This window comes from Pleurodeles waltl, chromosome 8 (genome assembly GCF_031143425.1).
Source record: "Pleurodeles waltl isolate 20211129_DDA chromosome 8, aPleWal1.hap1.20221129, whole genome shotgun sequence".
Taxonomy (NCBI): Eukaryota; Metazoa; Chordata; class Amphibia; order Caudata; family Salamandridae; genus Pleurodeles; species Pleurodeles waltl.
This window is the reverse complement of record NC_090447.1, coordinates 1,494,757,634-1,494,782,111: the sequence shown is the minus strand read 5'-3', so window position 1 is coordinate 1,494,782,111 and position 24,478 is coordinate 1,494,757,634. Positions and strand designations below refer to the sequence as shown.

At 43.8% G+C, this 24,478-nt stretch overlaps 1 protein-coding gene across 1 annotated transcript; it reads right to left on the bottom strand.

Moving 5' to 3' along the window:
• Window positions 1-1,144: 1,144 nt before the first annotated feature.
• LOC138248808 (cystatin-A5-like) lies at window positions 1,145-24,277 on the bottom strand. The gene is made up of 3 exons (XM_069202723.1): window positions 24,083-24,277; window positions 4,888-4,989; window positions 1,145-1,409 (listed from the first exon to the last, which is right to left on the bottom strand). Exons 1-3 carry the CDS (start codon window positions 24,146-24,148, stop codon window positions 1,281-1,283), a joined length of 297 nt encoding a protein of 98 aa, XP_069058824.1. The 5' UTR covers window positions 24,149-24,277; the 3' UTR covers window positions 1,145-1,280.
• Window positions 24,278-24,478: the final 201 nt, after the last annotated feature.

The following is a 24,478-nucleotide window of genomic DNA, read 5'->3' as shown; positions in this document are numbered from 1 at the left end:
TGTTCGGATGGCGTCTTCGCTCCTGCTTCCTCGTATTTCTGTGCTGGTTCTCATCAGTTCAGAATACTTTTTCCTGTATTTGCTCTTGCTGATATTCTCTTCGTTTTTGTTCCTGTTTTAGGAACATTCTTTGTGGAGGTTTTTTCCCCTTTCAGGCTTTTTTTTCCCTCTGACGCTACTTCTGAGGGGCACTGCCTGCTCTTGGCATACCCATTGCCTGCAGCACCGTGGCTACCAGAAAGAGTGGCCCCTACTTGGGCCAAGGCCGAACCTTCAAGAACAGGATCCACGCCACTCGCTCTGCGGCCTCCAGGGTAAAGCAGCACGTAAGTCGTGACACTAATATTATTAGTGTTGACTCCATGAGATAAGAATAGATTAGTGATCAACATATGCAAGATTAATAGCAGTAAACCCTCAGTGCAGAGTTGCTAGCTGTGATGCAAAAAAGGATTTGTAAATTTGAGATGCCTCTACATGGATAATGCGTAACAGCAATAACTGCAATTCCAGTGACATCAAGATAATATGTTTAATAATTAGTCTCCAATGTTGGAGAAATATATTTAGGAAATTATGAGGTCTTAAAATATGCACATTTTCATCTAAAAAATGCACTTTTGTATTTACAGACATATTAATCCAACCAAACAAAAGCTTCTAATTTAATAGTCTGGCTGTAAACAGGAGAGCTACTCACAGGTAGCTGGAGAGCTACCAGTAGCTCACGACTTACTAGTTGGAGAAGCCTGATGTGGTTTGTTCATTGTAACACTGCTGTTTTAATTGCACTTTATTCCAGTTAACTGGCCTTTCCTGTCACCTGAACCCACATTCTCTCATTCCCCAATTACATAGTGTCCTCTCTCCTCATGCTTCCCCCATCCCATCTAATGGTAGGTTGGATTCGAATAGGGAAGTTGTCAGATGTCACCAACTTCCTGAAAGTTCGGCTATTGGCTGCCTGTTGCCATTAAGTGGTGTCTCATGAAATTAGAACCATCAGCACATCTACCTGTATGTCCTTTACCTTACAATATTTAGCAAAACATTTCATCAAAAGGGATATTGGAAATTTCCAAACACACATGTAAATCAGAATAACAGAAAGCAGCACAAATAACAAACACACAAGTTAAGAGTCTTTGAAGGTACATTTCTTTATTTACTGTTCAAGGTGCAAGGATTAAATCAAGAAACATATCCCTCTGTCTTTAGATCCAGAGATGTGTGGGCTCGGGTACCATCTCATGCCAGTTGGGCACAACAGACACAGTGGCTCAGAAGGGCATAATTGGGTCCTCCTTGGTCTTGCACTGCTGGTAGCCTTCCAGTTTGGGTGGTTGGTTGCCCATAGTCAGGGGTACATATATCTTAATATGTATGTATTCAGTTCCACCACAGCGTACCTGCAAGGTCAAGAGAGGAGAGATGGGTAAAAGGATTAGTCAGTGTCTATCTGCAAACTTGGAATATATCTATTCACCTGATCACAATACCAAAGACTTTAACTGCTAGGAATGAAACAACAGGAGGTGGCCAAGGGACAAGGTAGATTCTATTCTCAGGACCTATAACCCAGCCATTACACACAGTTGAAATGTATCCCCTCCGCTCACTTTAACCATCATTAACTTACTGGAGCACATTTGTAAAAAGATGGCTGTAATGGGTGCTCTTCAAGGACATGTCTGATCGACAACCACCATCTCCCTTACAAAATCACTCCTGCTGCAGTAGGGACAACACGGTTGGGGCTTGGTCAAGAGTGGCCTGAGCTTAGACCTCTCGCCCCTACCCACACTGAGCCCTAGCAAAGAGCGAGTCCATTTTTTGCAAAGCACACGCTGTAGAGAAAGGCCCACCAGTGGCCTTTCTCCACAAAGTCAAATGTTTGGTAGTCATCAGACATGAAGTGTAGCAAAGCTAGTCCTAGGAGTGGTAAAGAACAGAGCGTGGCAGAATCAGTAACCACTCTGCTGCCCAGCAACTGCACCCATGGCTAGTTAGTGCTCAGTCAGACACTGATGACCTTGCATTTCCAAAGTACATTACCCCCAATTATATATTTTTTTGTATTTACTAAAGATAGCAGACAGGGTCATTTCAAACATGACTTCTGATCATAAAAGCCTTACTTCTGTGAAATCAGTGGCACTTGAGTACAACACAAAGGTGCCCCAAAATGCCTTTTTAGCTTTCTAAAATGTTTCTGATGACAGATTTGCAAATGTAAGCGCCATGAAGGGAAAGCGCGGAAGGATAATCTGAGGATGCACTTGTAGCAAAGGGAATCTGGATGTACATTTGAGGATACAGCTGTGCAATGGAAGGCACAGTGAGGATAAACCTCCGCCTGCGCCCATCTTGACTGGCATGGGCATATGATAACTGTGACTAAGACTATGAGACGGTGTCCAGCCATATATTGTGTGTGCCTTGATCTTTCGCTCTGAGCTTCCTGACGCTATACCCGAGTATTTATTGCTGTTCCTGGAGAAAGCTAGACTACTGTCTGTTTATTTGGTGCTGTTCCTAGGCATTAGGAACCATACCTAGGTACTTGCTGCTATGCTTTTGTGAATGATGCTTGTGTTGAGTAGTTCAGGCTGAAAAGAGAATCTAGTGGTTCCATGGCACCCTATTTGGCAATATACCTGTGCATTTGATGTAGTCACTGAATGTTTGATCCTGTATATTATATGTGTTTGTAGAGCACATATTCACCTCCTGGGCATCTTGGTGCTGAAAAACTGATGTTAATGGTAGCCACCTAATTGATACTCGTTTTATCAACCTCAGGAGGATGAAAGGCTGAGTGGACACACCAGGATTTTAACTGTGTTCATCAAGCCAAACACAGATTACTGAAGTGGATGCATTAGTCTTTTGAGCCACCAGAAGCAGTCTAACTTTGTCATTTGAAGCTATAACTGGGTTCATGAAGTTGTAACTTGTCTGAATTTATTCAGATGATCTTAGACCAGGGTCCATCTACCATCTCGATGTTGCTTGACCTCTCAATAGCATTTGACACCGTATCTCGTTCAATTCTGCTGGAACACTTAGCCAACATAGGAGCATGCGGTCTGGCACTGCAGTGGCTTCAGTCTTTTTTATCTGACAGATGCCAGATGGCTCACCTCCATTTTTTCTTCTTACACTAAGCTGTTGAGGTGTGTTGTCCCACAGCTCTTTTCTTTCAGCCCTACATTGTTCAATGTTTATATGACCACTCAGTGCAATCATCCAGTCATTCAGCATCAAGGCCGCGTCATATGCTGATGACACACAACTCATGACCTCTTTTGAAAAATCCAATGATGAGCTACAAGAGGGCTCTAAAGCCCCTCCCATCAGAGTGGTGAAATGGATGAAGAATAGCTGCTTGAAGCTGAACTAGGGATAAAATCAAGATTTTGTTCTTCTGAAGCTCCCAGTCATTATGGTGGCCCGCTTGGCAGCCGCATGAACTAGAAGAGCCACCTACTCCTGCTAAATCTGGGAGGAATCTGAGAGTTTAATTTGATAGCAATCTCTGTTTTTGCCCACCAGCTGTGACGTGTCTGCCAATTGATTTTTTTCTCCTAATGTCTTTTAAGAAAATCCTGAAAGCCGTTCCAGATAACACTTGTAAGACTATCGCCAATTCGCTAAATGCTAATAGGCTACATTATGCAAATGCTCTCGCTCACTTCCTGGTCCGGCAGCTCCAGATGGTACAAAACGCCATAGCCAGATTCTTACTTAACATTCCCCGTCAGCAACCAGACCCGCCTTATCTAAAGATGTAGCACTGGCATCCAGTACAGAACTGGATCCATTTGAAATGCCTGCTGCTGAGACAGAGAACCTTCTATAAGAAAGTCCTTAAAGATCTGATGGATAGATTAAATCACTATCACCCAAACAGATTACTCAAATCCTGTAATTAGCTCCTTCTTAAAATTTCTAAGGTTCTGTGAAATGAGCTACTATATTCTTCTTGAGGCATTGCTTCTTAACTTTTTTAAATGACACCTGAGAACCTGCCTACTTAAAAAACCATTTAAATACCACTGTGTCTTCTTTAAATTGTGCTCTACTTACGTAGGGCTGCTGTACAAATTTTCATTCATTCATTTGATATTACAAATTATTGGGATAAGATACTGTGTCTTGCTCTAATTAGAGTGAGAGACAACTGTTATAAGTCTTACAGGAGCTTTGTGCTTGATCTTTGGAAACAGCAAAAGCTTCTTTAAAGTCTAAGCTGTGCAATACAATTGAAAACATGTGACTCAGACACACAAACTTGTTGAAAGGTGAAATAGCACCGCCAATTTGAACTAGGTTCGTGAAACTGTAAGGGCGTTGTGGATTGGTTGTTACATTTTTCTCTTATTTGTATTTATTCATTTTAATTTACCATTTCCAGAAACATTGTGAAAAGAAATCATACAATATCTCAACAATGAGTAACATTCCTGATTTGACCAACGAAGTTGCAACAGGCTGGTGATGATGGAGCCATGAACCTTTAGTTGAAAGTCATCAACATAGAGCAGAAATTTAAACTTGTGAGAGACTCTTGCTTATGGGTACAGATACATTTTAAGCAGAATAAGAGACACAAATCCATGGCTGATGCATTAGGCAAAGGGGTCGAGTATTCAAACGGGAGATCCATGCCAGACTTTCAGGACATCCACATGAAATACATTTTCACAAAACAAATTTAAATGGAAATCTTCACATAGTGGTGATCCTGAAATCTGGGATGAATCTGATCCTTTGGGAATTTATATTTGATGATCCTACAGTATGTGTCACTTTAGGGTACGGTCAGATCGAAACAGTTTCACCATCCAATGGCTTCCTCTGTGATGTCCCTTTCTCAGGTTTTACCTTCACAACATAATTCATTCCGGACACAACTTGACTGATGTAGCGTTCGGCCTGAAAGACACTGTAGTTTGACCCGGTCTGCTTTTGTACTTCAAGCTTTACCTGTGGGAGGAAAAAAAAAGAAATTCAGCTCTTCTTTCAATATGGGAGTTAATGTTTCCATTTCAATATTTCCAAAAAAGTCACAAATCACTCATGATTACAGACAGTCCGTCCATGGGAAGGAATGAACAGGCCAAATATTGATTCCTTTGTATTGCAAGTGGGTCATAGACAGAAAGAACCAGTGCAGTGGGCTTGCACCCTAGGTATGAGCCGGTATCCTGAGCTGTGTGATCATTACCTCAAAGTGGAGAGAATTATACAGAAGAGCACTGAAGTCAGGCCGCGGCTCGCAGGGTTTACAAGGGGCAGAGCAGCGCGCAGCAGCGGGAGGGGGAGGGGAATATTAATGACGAAGAAATACATATTTGTTTTAAAAACTTCCCTGCGTGCCACCGCTCCTCCATCCTCTTACAAGGCACATGCTCCAGGCCTGCCCTGTGGCCAATCCTGATGCTGCTCAGAGCAGCGTTAGGATTGGCTGGGAGTACCCAGCCAGGGCGCTCCCAGGCAGACTAGGAACCTGCGCCTGCTCTCTCCAGCATAGCAACATGTGGGGCTGGAGAAAGCACAGTGCACGTAGGCACCGAGACGGCCGGCCGAGCACACATGCGTACTGAGGGGATCGCACAGTGCACTCCCCCCATCATCCTTTAACAGTGAAGGGATAATAAACGTAGGCCCAGATTTATACTTTTTGCCGCAAAACTGCACTTACGCAGTTTTGCCGCAAAAAGTTTAGCACCTGCTTGAGTCACTTTAAAATGCCAGCAGGGCACCGTATTTACAGAATGGTGCAAGCAGGCACTAAGTTTGGGCTAGCATCTAAAAAAAATACGCTAGCCGGGTGGGGGTGAAGGGGGTTTTGCATCTAACAATGAACCTAGGCAGGTTAGAGGCAAAAACAATGACGTTAACCAGCCTTGCCTCATTTCCAGACTCACAACCATCCAAAAGCATGACTCCTGTCTTAGGAAAGACAGGAGTCATGCCCACCACCCTAATGGCCAGCATAGGGGACAAGTGTCCCGTTGGCATGGCCATTGCCCTCAGTGCTATGCAGTGGGCCCCTTGTTAGGGCCCCCAATGGCACTTAAACAAAAAAGACTTACCCATACTTACCCTACTTACTTGGGAAGGGCGTCCCCCATCCTCTGATGTCCCACTGGTGGGGTAGGGGTGTTTCTGGGGCTTGGGGTGGGCACCTGTGGGCCCATTCCATGGTGTTTGATCATGGAAATGGGTCCACAGGTCCTCTAACGCCTGGTCTGACCAAGGCGTTAAATAATGGTGCTAAGCAAGCTTAGCACCATTATTTGGGGCCGCACCCCACCCGTGCATCATTTTTGCACAATGGATAAATATGCCACTATGGGGATTGCAACATTTTTCGGATGGGAACGCCTACCTTGCATCTCATTGACGCAAAGTAGGTTCATGCATCCTAACAATGGTGCAAACTCCAAGATTTTGACGCTAGATGTGTCTAGCATAAAAAAATAAATATGGAGTTAAGTTTGTGCCAAATTTGCGTAAAAAATCAGGCAAATTTGGTGCAAACAGAGTATACAAATGCCCCGTAGTTTATTATCCGTTCATTGTTCAAGGTTTGCAGGTGCTGCTATCGGGGAGCGACGCCGCTGCGCCATAGCGGAGGATCCGCAGCTGGTGATTGGTAATTAAAGTTTGTAGTTTATGTAAAAGGTGGTTGGAAGTGCCCACAATTGATTAATGTGCACTTGTCTTAAGAAGTGAAAGTAGAAATAAAATAATTAAAAAACATAAAAAATGGAAAGAAAGGATACAGTTGTATCCTCAGTTTGTCAATAGCTTGGTTCTAGTAAAACCTAACCATCTGTAATAGAAATCTGTTGACAGCATTCAGGGCCAGATGTAAGTAGAAGTAATTTTGCATTTCCTAAATAGTGACTTCATAGAAATTGCTATTTAGGAAATGCAAAATGCTATGCGATTCCTACAAAGTAGGAATCGCTATTAGGAAACCGCAAATAAGGAATCCCATGCCATTTGTGACAATGGCTGGTTTTGCATTTCCCAAATAGCAATTTCCTAATAGGGAATCACTATTTGGGAAATGCAAAACCAAGGATGGCTATGGGCAAAAGGCCCCCCAAAAATAGTGGTGCACATGTAGAGCAACACATATGCCCAAGAGGCATGTGTGTGCTCTATTGCACTGTAAAAAAATGATTTATTTTTTATTTTTTATTTAATTGCACATGGTTACCATTGACTTAAAGTCGATGGCAACTGCCTTTCCTAAATGCTCATTTTGCATTTAGGATATGCGTTGTACATGTGCCAAGAAATCGCAAATACAAATCCCTATGTGCAATTTACTATTTAGGGAATCGCAAAATGCGATTTCTACAGGGTAGAAATCGCTATGTAGAAATCACATTTAACTATTCCCTAAAGGCATTTGTACATAGGAAAAGGCTGTTTTGCCTTATTTTTTTTTTTACAGGCCGAAATTGCAATTGGGCCCGTTAAGAAATGCAAAAGGCCTTTGTACATATGGCCCAGCCCTCATTTTGCTGTTTTGATGGGTATGTTGATTGTTCTGAGTATTAATTGCCTCTTTAAATGATCATTAGTTCTGTGTGACTTTTGGGTTCATTTAGAGTTTGGAGGGAACCAGAAATCCTCCAATTGCCAGAGTAGACCTCAAAACAGGAATAGAATACACCAACATAATTCAATCCACAATACTATCCCTATAGTGGTGGAAATTCAGCCGGTGGATTTAACTCTGCATATGCAGACGTCACCTTCCAGCTTCCTCATCTGTGGCTGTCGAATGGTGCCAGAGTGAAGATGGCCAGAGAGTAGGGCTCCCACTACCTTGCCCATGCTCCCTCTCACTCCCACTGTGCCCTCCCAGACACATGAATATCATCCTGACATCATATCATCCGTAAAGGAGTTTGGTGTGGAGCCCTAGCTTGGAGACCCTCTTCTCTCCCTCTAGCCTGACGGTGCCATATTGCAAGTGCAGGCCCTTTTGACCACTAGAGACCAAACGTGGATGCTTATAACACGCCTGCAGCAGTGTATACACAAGGTTAGAGCAGAAAGTTAGAAGCTGTCAATCGTCACAAGACAGTAGTAGAGACCATTGACAATCTGGTGTGGAAAAGTAACACAAACAATGTGTGCTCTAATACCGCAGGCACAGTCAGTTCCTGGATCTTAGAGTGGTGACTGGGTCACTGCATCATTGGAGAATAATGATTTTTAGAGATTTTGAATGGTCCAGGTGAAGGATCTGAGGCGTTATTTTAATCACTAAATTGCTATAAACTGCTATTTTAAATCTTTATATGGTGTGGCCGAGGAGATGCTTGTCAGGAATCTCCTGCAGTGGCACAGTCTGAATCCCCAGGTCACCCCCTGCCAGTGCTTGAATAAGTACCAGGAGTCTTCTTAGGAGACCTCTGCAGCCTGTGCCACTCATTGCCCCACCAGTGCTGCCAATAACAATACCAATACAATCACAAAACGTTACACTCCTACAAATCACACTATTACAGGTCACCCAAAGCTACAAGAATGTACTGGATTAGTCTGAATTGTCATTTTATTACTGTTTATTGGATTATTAAACATTGCTGTTGTGCTCATCTAAAAAATAGACAGACAATGCCACCATGTGGTGGACTGTCATTAGTGCTGGTGTTGAGAATTAAGTACTGGTGCTGAGCATTGGAAACTACCTGTTCAAATTAAGCACTGCCACCCGCGTGCATTAGGTTTGCATGCACCCATGTCCCAGTGTTTCTTCTGCCTTGCAGCTCTTGGCAGAAGCTGCTGTCAGAGGTACTGAAAGCCCAGATCCTTTGGCACTGAGTGGTCTGGCAGGGGAACTCCTTGGCCATGGAGGACATGCCAAGCTAAGAAATCAAAGAAGCAGACTTGGTATGCAGAGACAAGCTTAAATGTCATGACCAAGAGCTGAAGGCCAAGCACTGAGGGTTGACTTTAAGTTGATTGGCAATCCCATACTGGACTCCAACTGCTGGCTCTTTCCCGGTAAGAGGTGGTATCTCAAAAGTTTGGAGGAGGCAATGCTGATGTTCTTGTGCAGGAAATTTGCCTGTGAATCACACTCATTCCTCCTGATCCCTTAACTACTACTTAGGGTGAAGAAAGAGGATTGCACCATTACCCGCATATTGAGCCAGACAGTTCCAGGTCACAGATCCGTGGAAGATTGCCAGTATCAACTAATTTGCATACCTGGATGGAGCTTTGATGTCTGATGGGGAATGATGGTCATAACCTGCACTCTCATCCAACCTCACTCCAAGGCACAGCTTGGCAGCTGAAGACTTAAAACTCATCTCATCAAACATCTTGGAGGACTTCATATTCTTCTTAAGGCGACCAGGGCTGACATAAAAACATAGAGGCTCAATGGTTAGAGCGGCAGACCCTGAAGCAGAGATCTGGCTCAAGACCAGGGTTCAAGTCCCACTTCGGCAGGTCTTGGGCTCAATTCCCCTTGACCAGATAATTCTCGCCTCGGTGCCTAATCTAATTCATGGGTCCCACTCTGCAACTCTGGGCAATAGCTTGCTTAATCGCCCCAACAGCGCTTGGATGCCTGGCTTCACCCTGGGGGTGCTCAGGAGTGGGTGCCTCACAGGGAAAAGCCAGGAGGGGTTCCATAGCGGTATGAGTACAGCGCCTTGAGACCCTAACGGGTGAGTAGTGCGCTATACAAGTGCTAATTTACATTTTTTACATTTACATTTACAAGCCCCCTGAGCCGCGGGTGCTTCACTTTTTTGTGACGCCCCAGTGGCGCATTGTGCAGGCCCATATCTACAGGGGCAGACAAAGCCACTTCGCATGGCTTTTCATGGCCATGTTGATGTGGTGTAAGGAAACTCAGCACAAGTCTATGCATTGTCTTACACTGCATCAGGGAGGTGTACATGGGCACTGCGGTGGATGTTCCCACGCAACACCCACAGGTCTCGACGCATTCCTGTAAACCTGGGAATGAGTCAAAATCTTACGCCTCCCCAGGGGAGGAGCAACGAGGATTCTCATAGTTTATTCCTCTTTCCATGTGTGCTGTGTTCTGCAGCACACACAGAATGAGGAAACAGCCTCTCAGGATTGTTTTTGTGCAGAAAGGTACCCCTTCCCGCACAAAAACAATATTGCATGCACCAATGTGCAAGGGTGCCTGTGTTGGTGCTACGCAGCCCATTGTACGCCAGCGCAGGGGCAAAGGGCAGAAATGTGCTGTACGCCTTAAATATGCCACATTCTTGGTGGCTTCCTGTGCCGCACTGCACCACTCTTCTATAAATATGGTCCATACTTTGAAAAATGGAAAAGATCTTGAATGTGTCAGGAACAATTTGTATTGGCTAACTGTAAAAATCACACTTTTTTTCTGCTTTGTCTGCTTTGTTGGCACCAGCCACTCACAAGCACTCCTCCCTCAGAGTCCACCTAGCGGTGATATCATCATACAGATGGCGACCAGATGTCCCATCCACTTTCTCGCATTGAGTAATTGTGGAGTTTGAGGGGGGCATGTATAAAGCATTCCATCCAATCTTAACTGTGGAGTAAGAAATCAATGCATTTTGAGAAATTATACAAGATGCAACTAAAATTTATTTCTTGGGAGATCGCTCTCCTGCTAGCAAAAGTTTTGAGAAGATGATTTGGGAAAATCAAGCATTTTCATTGAAGGAGGTGTTTCTCGAGTTCTACTCAGACAAGGCTGTTCTGAGGATAAATATTAAGTTTAAGGTGTCTTTTTATCCAAACACTAATCTGAAAAAATCCTCAGCTGGGAGATTGCTGTTTGCTTTGGGCGTCTATCTCAAAAGAACCAAGGGCCTGATTTACAGTTTGGCAGATGGGGTTACACCATCACAAACGTGATAGATATCCAGTCCGCCGTATTACTATTCCATTATATCCTATGGAAATGGAAATACGGCGGACAAAATATCCGTCACATTTGTGACGGAGTAACTCATCTACCAAACTCTAAACTGGGCCCTAAGTCTTTCAGCAATTCTGAGCAGCTTTTCTTACCTTTCCCAAATTCCAACAAAGCTCGGCCATTTTCGAAGCATGGAACTGGTCAGTGGAAGGTGGCAGCGGCAGCCATGTGGCAGTAATAGCCCTTGCAACAGATGGTGGTGGCACATTCATTGTAGTAATGACTACACTAGTGGCACTCTTTGTTCCAGTGAATGATATCTACGTTGATGCTGTTTGGACACCCTATCGTACATTCACTCATTACGGCATTGGTGTCCACTCGATATCAAAGACCACAGTGGTGCAGGTGGAGTCGAAGAGTTCTTTTCTCAAAGGTGAGCCTCTTTCCAACATTCCTTTGCTGTTTATTCATACTGCTTCCTGGTCATAATTCAAACATGTTCATCTATGAAAGATCCAGGTCTGTGGAAGTAAGCATTACAGACCTGTAACTGCAGTTCTCCAACACTGTACTGTGTTTGTATTTTAATGAAAAGTTATCGAGTGCACGGACATCGGTGCTTCATGGTGCCAAGAGAAAACTAAGAAAAAAAAAACATAAAATCAGAGAAATGAGACACAAGACCTATGCTAATGGGCTGGGGGGTGATTAGGGTTGCTTGAACAATGGAAGGAAAACAGTGGAACTACTTTGGGAATTTTGTTCTGTCTCTTACAGCCATGACTGTACTTTGGGTTTCACGGATAGCAATCGCCAAGGGGCCTCTTGATCTCATAGTTCTGGATGTTCTGTGTAGGTTGGATCTGGACTTTAGAAAGTCTGGGGCTGTGCCACGCAGGGTGAGATGATTTGTCACCATAGCCTTAAAGATAACATACTTTCTTACTGGAAACCAATGTGGCTGGTGCAAAATTGATGAGGTACATTTTTCCATTGCACGATGGTAGTCAACACATGGGCCACTGCGTTTTGGATCATAAGGAGGATTTCAAAAGGATATCAGTAGCCAACAAGCATTTCCGTAGTCAAGATGAGATAGAACCAAAGCCTGGATTATCGACACCAGTAGGTGTGGTCTACAAAAGGGAGAATCTGTTAAATTAACTTTATATTCCAGAAATAGGTTTTTGCCACTTAAGCCACCTGCAGCTCCACAAATAACTCAGATCTACATAAATCCCCGGATTGTATACATAAATGACGAGGAGTGGTCATAGACCGATGACCTCTGACCAAGCCACGCAGTCCAGTTGTGCAATGTTACTTTAGTAACGAGCAGTTCAGTTTTAGCAAGGTTCAGCTTTATAAAGAGGGATGACATCTACTGCTTTAATCCCATTAGAATGTTTGCTAAATTGATTGTGAGACTGAGCCAGGCATGCCCGGTGACTTCTTCCGGAGCGTGTTGAATAAGTTGCGTACCTTCAGCATACACATAAAACTACACTCCTAATTTGACAAACGGGTCTACCACCTGTGTCAAGTAGATGTTGACAAGAAGCAGTGATAAGGGAGACCCCTGGGCAACCCTACAAGGAACACACTTGAGTTTCGCCAATCCAGGTGGAATGAATAAATATGGGTTCATCCAGAAAGAAGAAAAACTTAATGAAACAGTTTACTCTCTATGAGTCACATCCTAAGGCCCATATTTATACTTTTTTAGCGGTGCATTTGTGCTGCTTTTTGATGCAAAAACAGTGAAAACTTACAAAATACAATTGAATTTTGCACATGTGCGCCACTTTTGCATCAAAAAATGAGGCAAATGCGGCGCAAAAAAAGTATAAATATGGGCCTAAATTCTTAGGTGTTCGGAGCAAGGTGTCATGATCAATGGTGTCAAGTGCAGCCAACCGGTCAACAGGACAATGGTGGCTATATCTGCCCTGTCCTCCAGAAGTCAAAGTTTATCCAGAACAGAGAGGACCACAAGCTTGGTGATGTGCCAGGGTCTGCATATTGCTTGTAAAGGATGTAGTAATTCATTTGAACCTGGGTTGGGAAGATTGTGGTAATTTATTTGCTCCAACAAAGGCCTGCAGCTGGATGAATAATGGCTTTTCAAAAAAACATTTCCTTGACAGAGCAGAAGAGAGGAAAGTAATTATAGGGGTCTAGAGAAAGCAACATAAGTTTTTCAAGCAATTGCTTAATTTCAGCCACTTCCTAGGAATCAAGATTCCACTATGTACTGAAAAATTCAAATTTCAGTAATCTCCTCTGGCACGCAGATCGAAATCTCTTTCACAATTGTTGCCAGGCACATATCAGAGGAGGACTGAGAGGGTTTAGCTTGGGTGGTGATTTCTACTGCCTCGCTTGAAGTTTTATAGGAGAAAAAACTTGTGCCATTGATGGCCAGCGCCCTTTACACACTTGCGGGGGAGTTCCCAAGCCTCGATGAAATGTCAGCAAAGGATTCGAGAGCTATTGCTTCTCTCATCTTTTAAATTTTTTGACAAAAAGTCTGCGTGTCACGTGGTAGCCTGTTCTCTTCTATCACACATTCTCTCCCTTGTTTACATATAATCAGTGCTTTAAATGGGCCGGTACTCTCCGGTACTGAGTACCGGCACTTTTTTATTTTGAGAGGGAGAGTACCGGCATATCTCAAGAAAAACGTAATACTTTTAATTGGAGAGTACCGGCACTTCTCAGAAACAAGCAGGTACTCTGATAGAGAGTACCTGCACTTCTATTTTTCCATTTAAAGCACTGCATATAATGGTGCAGAATGTAAAGCTTAGAATGTTCAGGTCTGCTGTGGGTCATTTACTCCAGTGTTGTGGACTTGATTGGATGTCCCTCTTGGAGCCCTTAAACTTCAATGGAATAAAGATGCTGCCGACAACACTTCTGACCATCTCTCATCCTCTCCACATGTAAATGTAAACTTTGCACTTGTATGGCACACTACGCACCCATTAGGGTCTCAAGGCGCCGTACACATACCACTGTGGAACCCATCCTGGCTTTTCCCTGTGAGGCACCCACTCATGGGCAACCCCCAGGGTGAAACCAGGCATCCAAGCATTGTCGTGGAGATTAAGCAAGCTATTGCCCAGAGTTACAGAGTGGGACCCATTAATTAGATTAGACACTGAAGGGAGAATTATCTGGTCCAAAGGGAACTGAGCCCAAGACCCACCGAGGTGGGAATTGAACTCTGGTCTCAGGCCAGATCCCTGCATCAGGGTCTGCTGCTCTAATCATTATGCCACACTTCTCCACACAGGTCACATAAAGCTTGCAGAGATACCTTCCTCCTCATCAAGTGATGGAGGCGGTTGCTGCTTAACAACTCTGAACAGTTCCCATGACACGTTAACCACCACATGAACTGTAGAGGAGTAATATTTGCGTTTGGCCACTCTGATCACCATAGCTAAAGAGTAGTTCGAGCTTGCATCCAGGATATAGGCCGAGCACCAGCTATTGAGAAAAACGAGGATTGTCTCACTGGGCAAAATTAGATGTTTTTGTGTATTTTGCCTGTAAAGGTAGAATCTTATCCTATGTATTCCCCAGTTTAAAGTTGAGGCCTTCAAGATGGCGTCGGGCCTGGCCCCTTCTCCGTCGCTCAAAGCTTCACATGCGACCCTGCAGGGGACAGTACACAACCTTTTCCAGTGAACAAAAGTGTCTGGCAAGGCTACCCTTAGGCCCTCATCATTCTCACCTTGCATATAAATCAGGTGATTGAGGAAGACATCACTGATGCTACTTGCCTAAATGGCACCAAGACTGTTACATTATTCTTTGCTGATGATACCCTTCTAGTCTCAAAATCTCCTATATGTCTACAATCCCTTTTAAACAAATAGGATTTTTGCAACAAAAAGGGGCCAATAACTAATAAAGACAAAACAAAATTAGTGCATTTTTTACAGCACATAGGGGTGCGAGAAACCGTTTCCCAATCAATAATTCTAGGTTGGAACAAGTGGACATGTTTCATTATTCAGGCATTAACCTTTCCAAAAGTACTTTGTCAATGCTACATGTCCCTATAATGAGAAATATTCTGGTGCAAAGGGAAGCAACCACGCCCCACTTTGCTTCAGAAAGTGGGAGATACTTTGTATCACCAACCGTGGAAGTGTACAAGACATAGGGCCTCATTACGACCGCCAGGGTTGTGGTTGTGGTTTGACTGCCGCCAGAGCGGTGGTCCAACTGCTTTTACAGCGGTCTGACCGCCACATTATGACTGTGGTGGTTGCACCACGGTCGGACCGCCAGCACTGCCAGTTTACGCCCACAGGAGGGACTGGCGGTGCCCGGGGTCCTAATCCTCCAGGGCAGCACTGCCCTGGGGATTATGACCCCCCTCTCCGCCAGCTTCTACATGGCAGTAGCACTGCATGTAAAGGCTAGTGGAGATGGGCTGCAGGGGGCCCCAGGGTGCTCCTGCACTGCCCATGCAATTGGCATGGGTAGTGCAGGCACCCCCATGGCCAGCCCTGTTGCGCTGCGAACAGCGAGATGGTTGCTGGTGTACCCGACACACTGCAACATTGCCGATGGTTCAATTATGAGCCGGCGTCAATGTTGTAGGGTGTTCCCTGCTGGGCCAGCGGGCAGAAACAGTTTCCACCCACTGGCCTAGCGGGGAACTCGGAATGGGGCCCGTAGGAAGGCGGATGCACTGGTCGCAACCTGACTGTAGGAATTTGCCATGAGGCCTTTTCTGTCCGCAAAACTCATAATGAACCCCATAGTGTCAGAGAGCTGCTCTGTAAAATGCAAGGTTTGGCAGTCTTGGCTATTTGTGGGAAAGGATCTTTGAAGAGTCTATTGAGACTTCCACCCTGTACTCCATCTCTCCTTTGTACTTAGGTATGGGGATCATGGACATTGATTCCCAGGCTAAACCCAGGCCCATTCTGTATTGACTAGGATCATGAGGCACAAAGGAGCTTCCCCACCTCAGGGCTGCTTTCAGAGATGTTCTGGGTTTCTGATACAGTGCAGCCCTTGGGTGGTTTAGGTATGTCAAGAATACATTGGGGGAAATTGAGCTTTCACAGATTTGGAAGCAACCCAACACGATCATCTCTAACAGCACCTTAGATGCGAAATTAACATAAAATTGGTGGTCCACTGGAAGATATTTGTCCAATGCACATTATGGGCCTGATTACAACTTTGGAGGAAGGTGTTAATCCGTCCCAAATGTGACGGATATACCACCTACCGTATTACGAGTCCATTATATCCTATGGAACTCGTAATACGGTAGGTGGTATATCCGTCACGTTTGGGACGGATTAACACGGTCCTCCAAAGTTGTAATCAGGACCTATGTCAGCTAGGCCAAGACCTTTGTAATGCACAAAAAAGTGCCCAATTTGAGCCTTTTTTAGACGATCAAACTATGATTTTAGCAAAATCATTTTATTTTAAATTTATGGCTGTTATCTTTCCACTAAACTATTTATCTCAAAATGGTGCACATCTTGTTCCTAGTTCCCTTGTGGTCCAATTTGCACTGGTGTATTTGAAGACAAGGCACACCTTTTATTCTTTTATGCAGCATATATTGCCCCAAGATGTACATGGTTGCTGTCCCAGTTAAGAGCCACAGGTATCCAAAAGTTAAAAATTACGCTGGAGACACTCAATTTTCCCACACATAGTGAAATGGTGGTCTTGTGGCCAGTTACCATTTCACTGCTTGGCTTACCAGGCGAGGGGGGTTTGTCTTGTGATAATTATGGTGTTTGGGCAAAATATAATAGAAAAAAGATTGTGTGGACACAATATTGTGCCAAGAATATAGAGGACAAAATTATCATGAAGGTAAGTTTCTATAAGTAAACAAAATGTTACTATACTCAATTCCAGATATATGTACCTTGACAATATATGTATATATATCTTCAAGAATTGTAGATGTGGAGTTAAGAATATTGAATCTATACTTATCTACCTGCACTTACACACAATATTTTTGACGTCAATATTGTACCGATTAATATTACTGTGTTATCCTTTTAAACTTTGTGTTTTTCATTATTGCACTGGTCTTTTTACGTGATTCATGGGTTGTTCCCGAAATAAACTTTTTGGTTAGTATCAAGTTAAATGACTGCATGTTGTTACCGCTAATTTAACATTTATGCAGAGTGTTCAAGGCTCAGGAAGGATAATTCAAACATGTGAATCTACACAAGAACAAGGATGGAGAACTGTAGTTACAGGTTAAAAATGATTTCTCCAGAATGATTCCTGCTCTTTGGTGCATTCACGATTTCCTGAATCAATATAGAATCTGCTGGATTGCCCTTACCTTCCCTATCCTGGGGTAGGTTAGGACCACAGTGCATACAAGTAAAGTTTTGGGAAATGAAATGAGATCCCATTCAGAACCTATTTCTTTTTAGCCAGTTAAGGTCCAGGCACACTACGTGGCTCAATTTAGCAAAATATTAAAAATATTCAAATTGCAAAATGTAGCGTGAGATTAAAAATACCAAACCCCGTCCACTAAGTGTGACGGATATGCCCTGATGTAGGTGAAGTTGCCTCGTTGGCTCTCATTGTACCAATGAGGCTGCTGGATTTGGGCAGTAGCTTCACCTGAATTGCAGGGAACTGAATTCAATACCACATCATGTGACAACTGTCGGCCTCATCTGTTTCTGGCCAGCTAGCAGTGCCCATCTATGCCCAAGAGCAAGGGTGGTTCGTGGCAACCAGGCGCATGACATTGTGCCTTCTCATGGAAATCGTGGTGGATCAGATCTCATACGTTTCTCTCAGATACAAATCTCTCACACATGCAAAGACAAGAAGCAGAGAATGGTTCAATAAGATTTATTGAATAAACTGCGTCTTAGATAAAATAGTATGAAATGCAATAATTAGGATGATAAAACATGCTAGAAAGAAAATGGTGACAAGAAAAGTGAAACATGAAAAAAGTCCCACAGTACTGTCACTAGACAAGATCTGTAATTCCTACCTATGCCACTAACGTTCTATGCTAGAGCTCAGCAGGATAGGCCCTAATTTGCCCCTTAGGGCCCCCAGGGAAGACATTATCCCCCATCCCTGAGGATGACAGCAGTAAAAAAGCCTGCTGTCTAGTGAGACACCTTCCCCATATAGGCAAGGGAACCGGTAATCTCAGCAAGCAGCTGTAGTGAAGCCAGACAGCATATGGTGACAGCCTTCTGGCTGGAACCTCCCTCTAACATGCAGGGGACGGAGAGATGTTTTATAATAAAACAGCTGGTGTTGTGAGAAAAGTGTCCCCATGTAAAATGTTAGAAATGCGGTAAACCACTTGTGTTGGCAACCCTATTGTGTCCCAGCGTTGGAAAGCACAGAGTGAAAAAATGTTGTGCTAAGAAATGTAAACACTTGCCTAAGCAAAAGAACAGCAAGATAAAGTAAAATAAATAATCACCACAAATGTGATTGTTTCTAAAAGAATAAAATGAAATGTAACTAGGCTAAAGGGCACAGGCAACAGGCCTAGTTGCTAAAATAACGTCCCCACAAGCATCACTAAAATGGCTCCACAACAAAGTGTTTAGTGTGCCACAGGGCTCAAGCTATATTATGGAGGCAAGACCTAAGTTTCAGAATAGGATTTTTTGTGTTCCCTCATGGACAGTACCTCACCTGAGAGTTTGGTTAGACTGTCCCTGTTGGAGCACGACCAAGACTGATTTGGATATGGCTATTTTCTGTCTACAGTGGCATAGTGGGTGAAATGGTGGTCTGAATGCAGGCCAGAGTGCTCGCCAGTGGCTGAGAGTAATTCTAGCATCCCTTCCATGACCTTGCTGTTTCTTTTTGGAGCCACCCCTATGCCTGCAGTTGATAGTAGCTAAAAGAGGACAGTCTTTTTCTGCCTATTTAGCCATCTGCATGAGAGAATGAAAGTGTCTGAATTTATTTTTCCAGCTGTATGGCTCACAGTATTTGGATAGGCCTATCTTATTGTATCTAGTGCCATGTTTGTGCAGTCATAATTTATCTCACTTCACTGACTTCTTCTAACAAACAACACTTCAGCAGCAATGTATGTGGCGTCAATGTGCAGTGATATTAACCACTTCTACCCAAATGTAACCTGTATTGTATATTTAAGGAGGCTGAATTGCTGCTGTAGCACTATGTACAAAGGAAGCTTGCACCGCTACTCCCTGTACTACACTTGTTCTATGTACGAAGGAAGCTTGCACCGCTACTCCCTGTCCTACACTTGTTCTATGTATAATGAAAGCTTGCAGTGCTGCTGCCTGTGATCTGTATATCCGGTGTATGTGTGGGAAGAGGGAGGTTGACTTGCTGTTGTAGCACTTGTTCTGTGTACGAAGGAAGCTTGCACTGCTACTCCCTATGCCACACCTGTTCTATGTACGAAGGAAGTTTGCATGGCTACTCCCTGTGCTACACTTGTTCTATGTACGAAGAAAGCTTGCACTGCTACTTCCTGTGCTACACTTGTTCTGTGTATGAAGGAAGCTTGCACTACTACTCCCTATGCCACACCTGTTCTATGTACGAAGGAAGTTTGCATGGCTACTCCCTGTGCTACACTTGTTCTATGTATAAAGGAAGCTTGCATTGCTGATGCCTGTGCTACACGTGTTCTATGTACAAAGGAAGCTTGCACTGCTGCTGCCTCTTCTACAGTTGGTGTACGTACAAAGGAAGCTTACACCGCTGCTGTCTGTTGTACAGTTGTTCTATGTACAAAGGAAGCTTGCACTGCTGCTGCCTGTTCGACAGTTGTTCTATGTATGAAGGGAGCTTCCACTGCTGCCTGTGCTACACTTGTTCTCTGTGCCAATGAAGCTTGCACTGCTGCTGCCTGTTCTACAGTTGTTCGACGTAAAAAGGAAGCTTACGCTGCTGCTGCCTGTGCTACACTTGTTCTGTGTACAAATGAAGCTTGCACAGTTGCTGCCTGTGCTCTGTATGTCCTGTGATGTGGGGAAAGAGGAAGGTTGACTTGCTGCTGTAGCACCTGTTCTGCGTACGAAGAAAGCTTGAACTGCTGCAGCCTATGCTACATTTATTATATGCACAAAGGAAGCTTGCACTGCTCCTGCCTGTGCTACAGTTGTTCTATGTATGAAGGAAGCTTGCACTGCTGCTGCCTGTGCTGCACTTGTTCTATGTATGAAGGAAGCTTACACCGCTCCTGCCTGTGCTACAGTTGTTCTATGTACGAAGGAAGCTTGCGCTGCTGCTTCATGTGCTACACTAGTTCTATGTATGAAGGAAGCTTGCACTGCTGCTGCCTGTGCTGCACTTGTTCTATGTACGAAGGAAGCTTGCACTGCTGCTGCCTGTGCTACACTTGTTCTATGTACGAAGGAAGCTTGCACTGCTGCTGCCTGTGCTACACTTGTTCTATGTATGAAGGACGCTTGCACTGCTGCTGCCTGTGCTACAGTTATTCTGTGTATGAAGGAAGCTTGCACTGCTGCTGCCTGTGCTACAGTTATTCTATGTACGAAGGAAGCTTGCACTGCTGCTTCATGTGCTGCACTAGTTCTATGTATGAAGGAAGCTTGCACTGCTGGTGCCTGTGCTACAGTTGTTCTGTGTACGAAGGAAGTTTGCACTGCTGCTTCCTGTGATACACTTGTTCTTTGCGAGTGAGTCAATCTTGGTCTCTTCAAGGTGATGGCAAAGTTACATTAAAAAATGTCAGGTGATAAATCAGTTGAAAAGTAAGCTCCATGTTAGAAATCGCACAAACCAAGGATTTGGTGGAGCAATATTCTGTAACAAAATGCACATGTATGCACAGGAGAGATCTAAAATCACAAGTATTTGAGTCTGAACATTAACTGCACTCAACTATGTGCTTGGGTGGCATCCAACAAACTTCATTGGCAGAGTTAAAGGTTGTACACTCCATCTTCAGCTTGTTTGAGAAGGTCATGCACTTCAATAAAAATATTTTTAAAACATATAAAAGCAATCCTTCCGTACCATTTAAAAGGGCAAAGAGAAAATCACTTTGCAGTCAAGAGAACACTGCAAGTAAATCTGGCACATATGGGTCCGGTGTCTCCCTAAATTCCCACGGAGTAAACATAGTTTGTAAATTATGTTGCAGTTTATCCCAAGTCCACAGTGCAGTTGACAAGAAGCCATGGTATCTTTCTTCTTGTTTATGATGCTTAGGTTTTCCAAAGGTAGAGCTGACTGCCTCCTGCAGGGTTTTAAATAGAGGTGGTGCAAATTCTCTGGAAACCTGAAAACCTGCAGGAATGTGTCACTATGGGAAATCTAAGGGGAAACCTAATAAATCAGCTGAAAGAACAGTGAAAATGTATATTATTGTTTCTCAAGTTAATGTGAAATAATGAGCTAATAATCTAAAATTCTATTAGATATTTATTTAGTTAAAATACCATTGACAAGTCAGAAAAAAGGATGCATGAAATATGCAGGATCTTTGTCACACTATGGTAAATTTCCACGTTTTTGTCCCTTTGTGTATGCTGATGTCGAAGTCTCTGCAAGCCTCACCCACATCTCTTGCCAGTCTCTCTGCGTCATGATGCTAGGGATTCTGCGCCCCCCCCCCAAAAAAAAACTTGTCTGAATCCCTCTTTGCTTGTTTGCACCCTTTGCTTAATTTGTACAAAAAAGTGCAGGTGTTCAAATGTTTAATTAGGAGACTTCTATCCAATTCCCCCACTGGCACTGTCAACTTCCATCAGTGGTGCCACCCCTTTGCCTCAAGCGAGAGAGCCTGCCTTCATCAAGGGAGGTTTGGATGGTATGCCATTCTTCACAACCTCCCTTCCCCGTGAGAAAATAGAACATTTGATAAAATAGGGGGTCAAGAGGTGGATCTTATGCATGCCCTCAAACAAAATTGGCTAAAATGTTCTTTTTTAGGTCTCGCCTACACAGTGCATGTGCCTTCTTTGAGACGTATTGTTTACAATTCAGTGGGCTTACAACCCACCCCACACAGCATACCATTAGTTGTTTTCGCTGTCACTCTCATGTGCAATCTTCTGATTGATTAGCTCACGTAGGCTTCCCTTTCTTTCTTGTGTTAGCTCATCCCTGGAGCATGGACCATGAACATGTTCTTCCTCGTCTTTTTGCAATGCACTTTATTTTTATTTTATATGTGTTTCAGTATTACTCCTTGGTGAGCAATGTGGTTTCCTTTTCTTAACACAGACTTGTTATTTATGTTGCTTTCACCCAATCTGCCATCTCTATTGACACTTTAGTTGCTTACCCCCACATCTGTACTACTCTATGACACTCTGCTCCCTACTACTCCACACTACGCCACTCCACTTCACTCTACACCACTCCACCCTACGCCACTCCACTCTATGCTACTCTACATAACTTCACTCTACTCTATGCCACTCCATTCTACTCTATGCCGCTCCAAACCACTCCACTCCACTCTACTGTGTGCCACCCTACTCTACGCCACTCCATTGCATTATATGCCATGCCACGGAACTCTACACCACGCAACTCCACTCTACTCTACGCCACTCTAAGCCACTCCAATCAACTCTACAACACTCTACTCTATGCTACTCTACTCTAGCCCACTCCACGCTACTCCACTGTTCTCTACCCCACTCCATGCCACTGTACTCTACAGCACTCTACTCCACACCACTCTATAGCACTCTACCCCTCTCCACTCTGTTTAAGTTTTCCCAGTTACAGAGCTTGGAAAAAAAATGAATGAATTTTGATGCGTCAGATAAAAAAAGCAAGATATTAGTTGTGTCGCCTCAACAGTCTCTTTTTCAACTCTTTTCGTGCAAGTGGGTCTGTGCCACCACACACTCTATACTTCGTTCAGCTCCCGCCCACCCCTGGACACACGATCTGCCCCTGCCACTGCCCCTTACCACCAGCACCCCTGCTGTCTTCTGATCTGTGGCATATTCTACCACCTTCCAACGCACCCTCTATCTCATCCCTTTAACTTCTCTTGCTTTCATCACCCACCCTTCTTGCTGATATGTGCCATCACTCCACCCCCTCCATTGTTTGAAGCCATCTCCTCCACCTGGTCCCTTCACCTTTGACCTTAATTCCTCCTTGAACCACTGGCGCAGAAATGAATAAACAACCTCAACACCCCCCACATCACCTGCCCCCGGAAATGCAAGGGTTCCAAAATGGGTTAATCAGGCATCAGTATGTTTCTTGTTAGCAGCCACCCACAGTCCCAGTAAAATTTCAGTAGATCTGTGGTCGTGGGTGTGACAGAAAGAGTCCTGCACCTTAAAAAGAAGTGCCAGTGGGACGAACCAACAAGCACTGGCACAAATTAACTACTTTTGGTACGCTGAGGCGCACATCATTGTTCGGCAAATTCAGTCATAGGGAAATTGAGACAGAGATAGAAAATGAGCAGGACATTTTCAGGAATGTGTAGTCATTCTTCAATATCTCTAAAATGTGCAGGAAATTTCCAAATTGTCTATAATCTGAATGTAAAACAGAAATCGGAATTGTTGTCAGAAAAAAATTGTAAAAAATTGGCATCATATCATAGAAAGACACCTGTACCATTTAAGAATTTGGAGGCAGAAACTGGCTGTGGGAAACCCCATCTTAAATGGTAAAGTGACACATTTTGGAACCTCACTTACAACTTTCGAACTGTTGGACTAATCTCTATTAAACTTCACTAAACACCCACAAATGTCCTCATACAGTATGCTCCCTTGAAACCCCTTTGTGGGAACAGGAGTAAGTCCATCATTTGAGAAGGTGCAACTAATATTCCTGTACTCTTCACGGTTTCTCCATTGTTTGTTGGAGCAGAAATAAAAATAGCAAACACAGATTTGCTTCATTTTTCCACAAGTGTAACTTTATGAGCTATGGGTTATGGTTTTCAAAATCCCAATATAACTACTTTAAGAATCTCTCTTCCAGGGTGCAAAAGGATTTGCCAAAGATTCACTGAAATTAATTAAAGATCTTGATCCTCAGGATGTGTACTACTGCAGTGCTTGCACTGTATTGTTTATGTTAAACTCCAGAAAATCTATAAAATTGTTTTTTTTAGTTTTTTTTTAGAAGATCATGTGCATGTAACTCCTAGCATCTTACCGCGTTACAGTATCCCTGGACTTCAGGGGTGGCGTCTTGCGGTGCCGAGTACCCTCCTGCTGACATATTGTCTGATCTTCTCTTGAGTAGGCTGAGTCCTGAGGTACAAGGCAGAGCACAGAACCTGGTGGAGAAAGAAGGAACTCAGAATCCAACAGGTACTGGAGTGTAGATGGTTCCAGCTTTTATAATATCTGCTCCTTCCTGATGGAGGGGAGGAGAAGAGTTTTGGCACAAGATCCGTATCATCTTAAATTACAGATTTCGCAAGATCACAGTGAAGAGGCGCATGCAAGCTATCCCTGGAGGAATATGTCAGTACATGGAGTACGACCTGATCGATGGAGACGGGACATCACTGCAACGCCTTTTGGTACATTAGTGGCTGTACTCACT

Coding starts and splice junctions, on each gene's coding strand:
- LOC138248808 (XM_069202723.1), bottom strand. CDS start 24,148: ATGTCAGCAGGAGGGTACTCGGCACCGCAAGACGCCACCCCTGAAGTC. Junction 4,990..24,082: donor TCCAGGGATACTGTAACGCG/GTAAGATGCTAG, acceptor TTCCTCCCACAG/GTAAAGCTTGAAGTACAAAA. Junction 1,410..4,887: donor GAATGAATTATGTTGTGAAG/GTAAAACCTGAG, acceptor TTGACCTTGCAG/GTACGCTGTGGTGGAACTGA.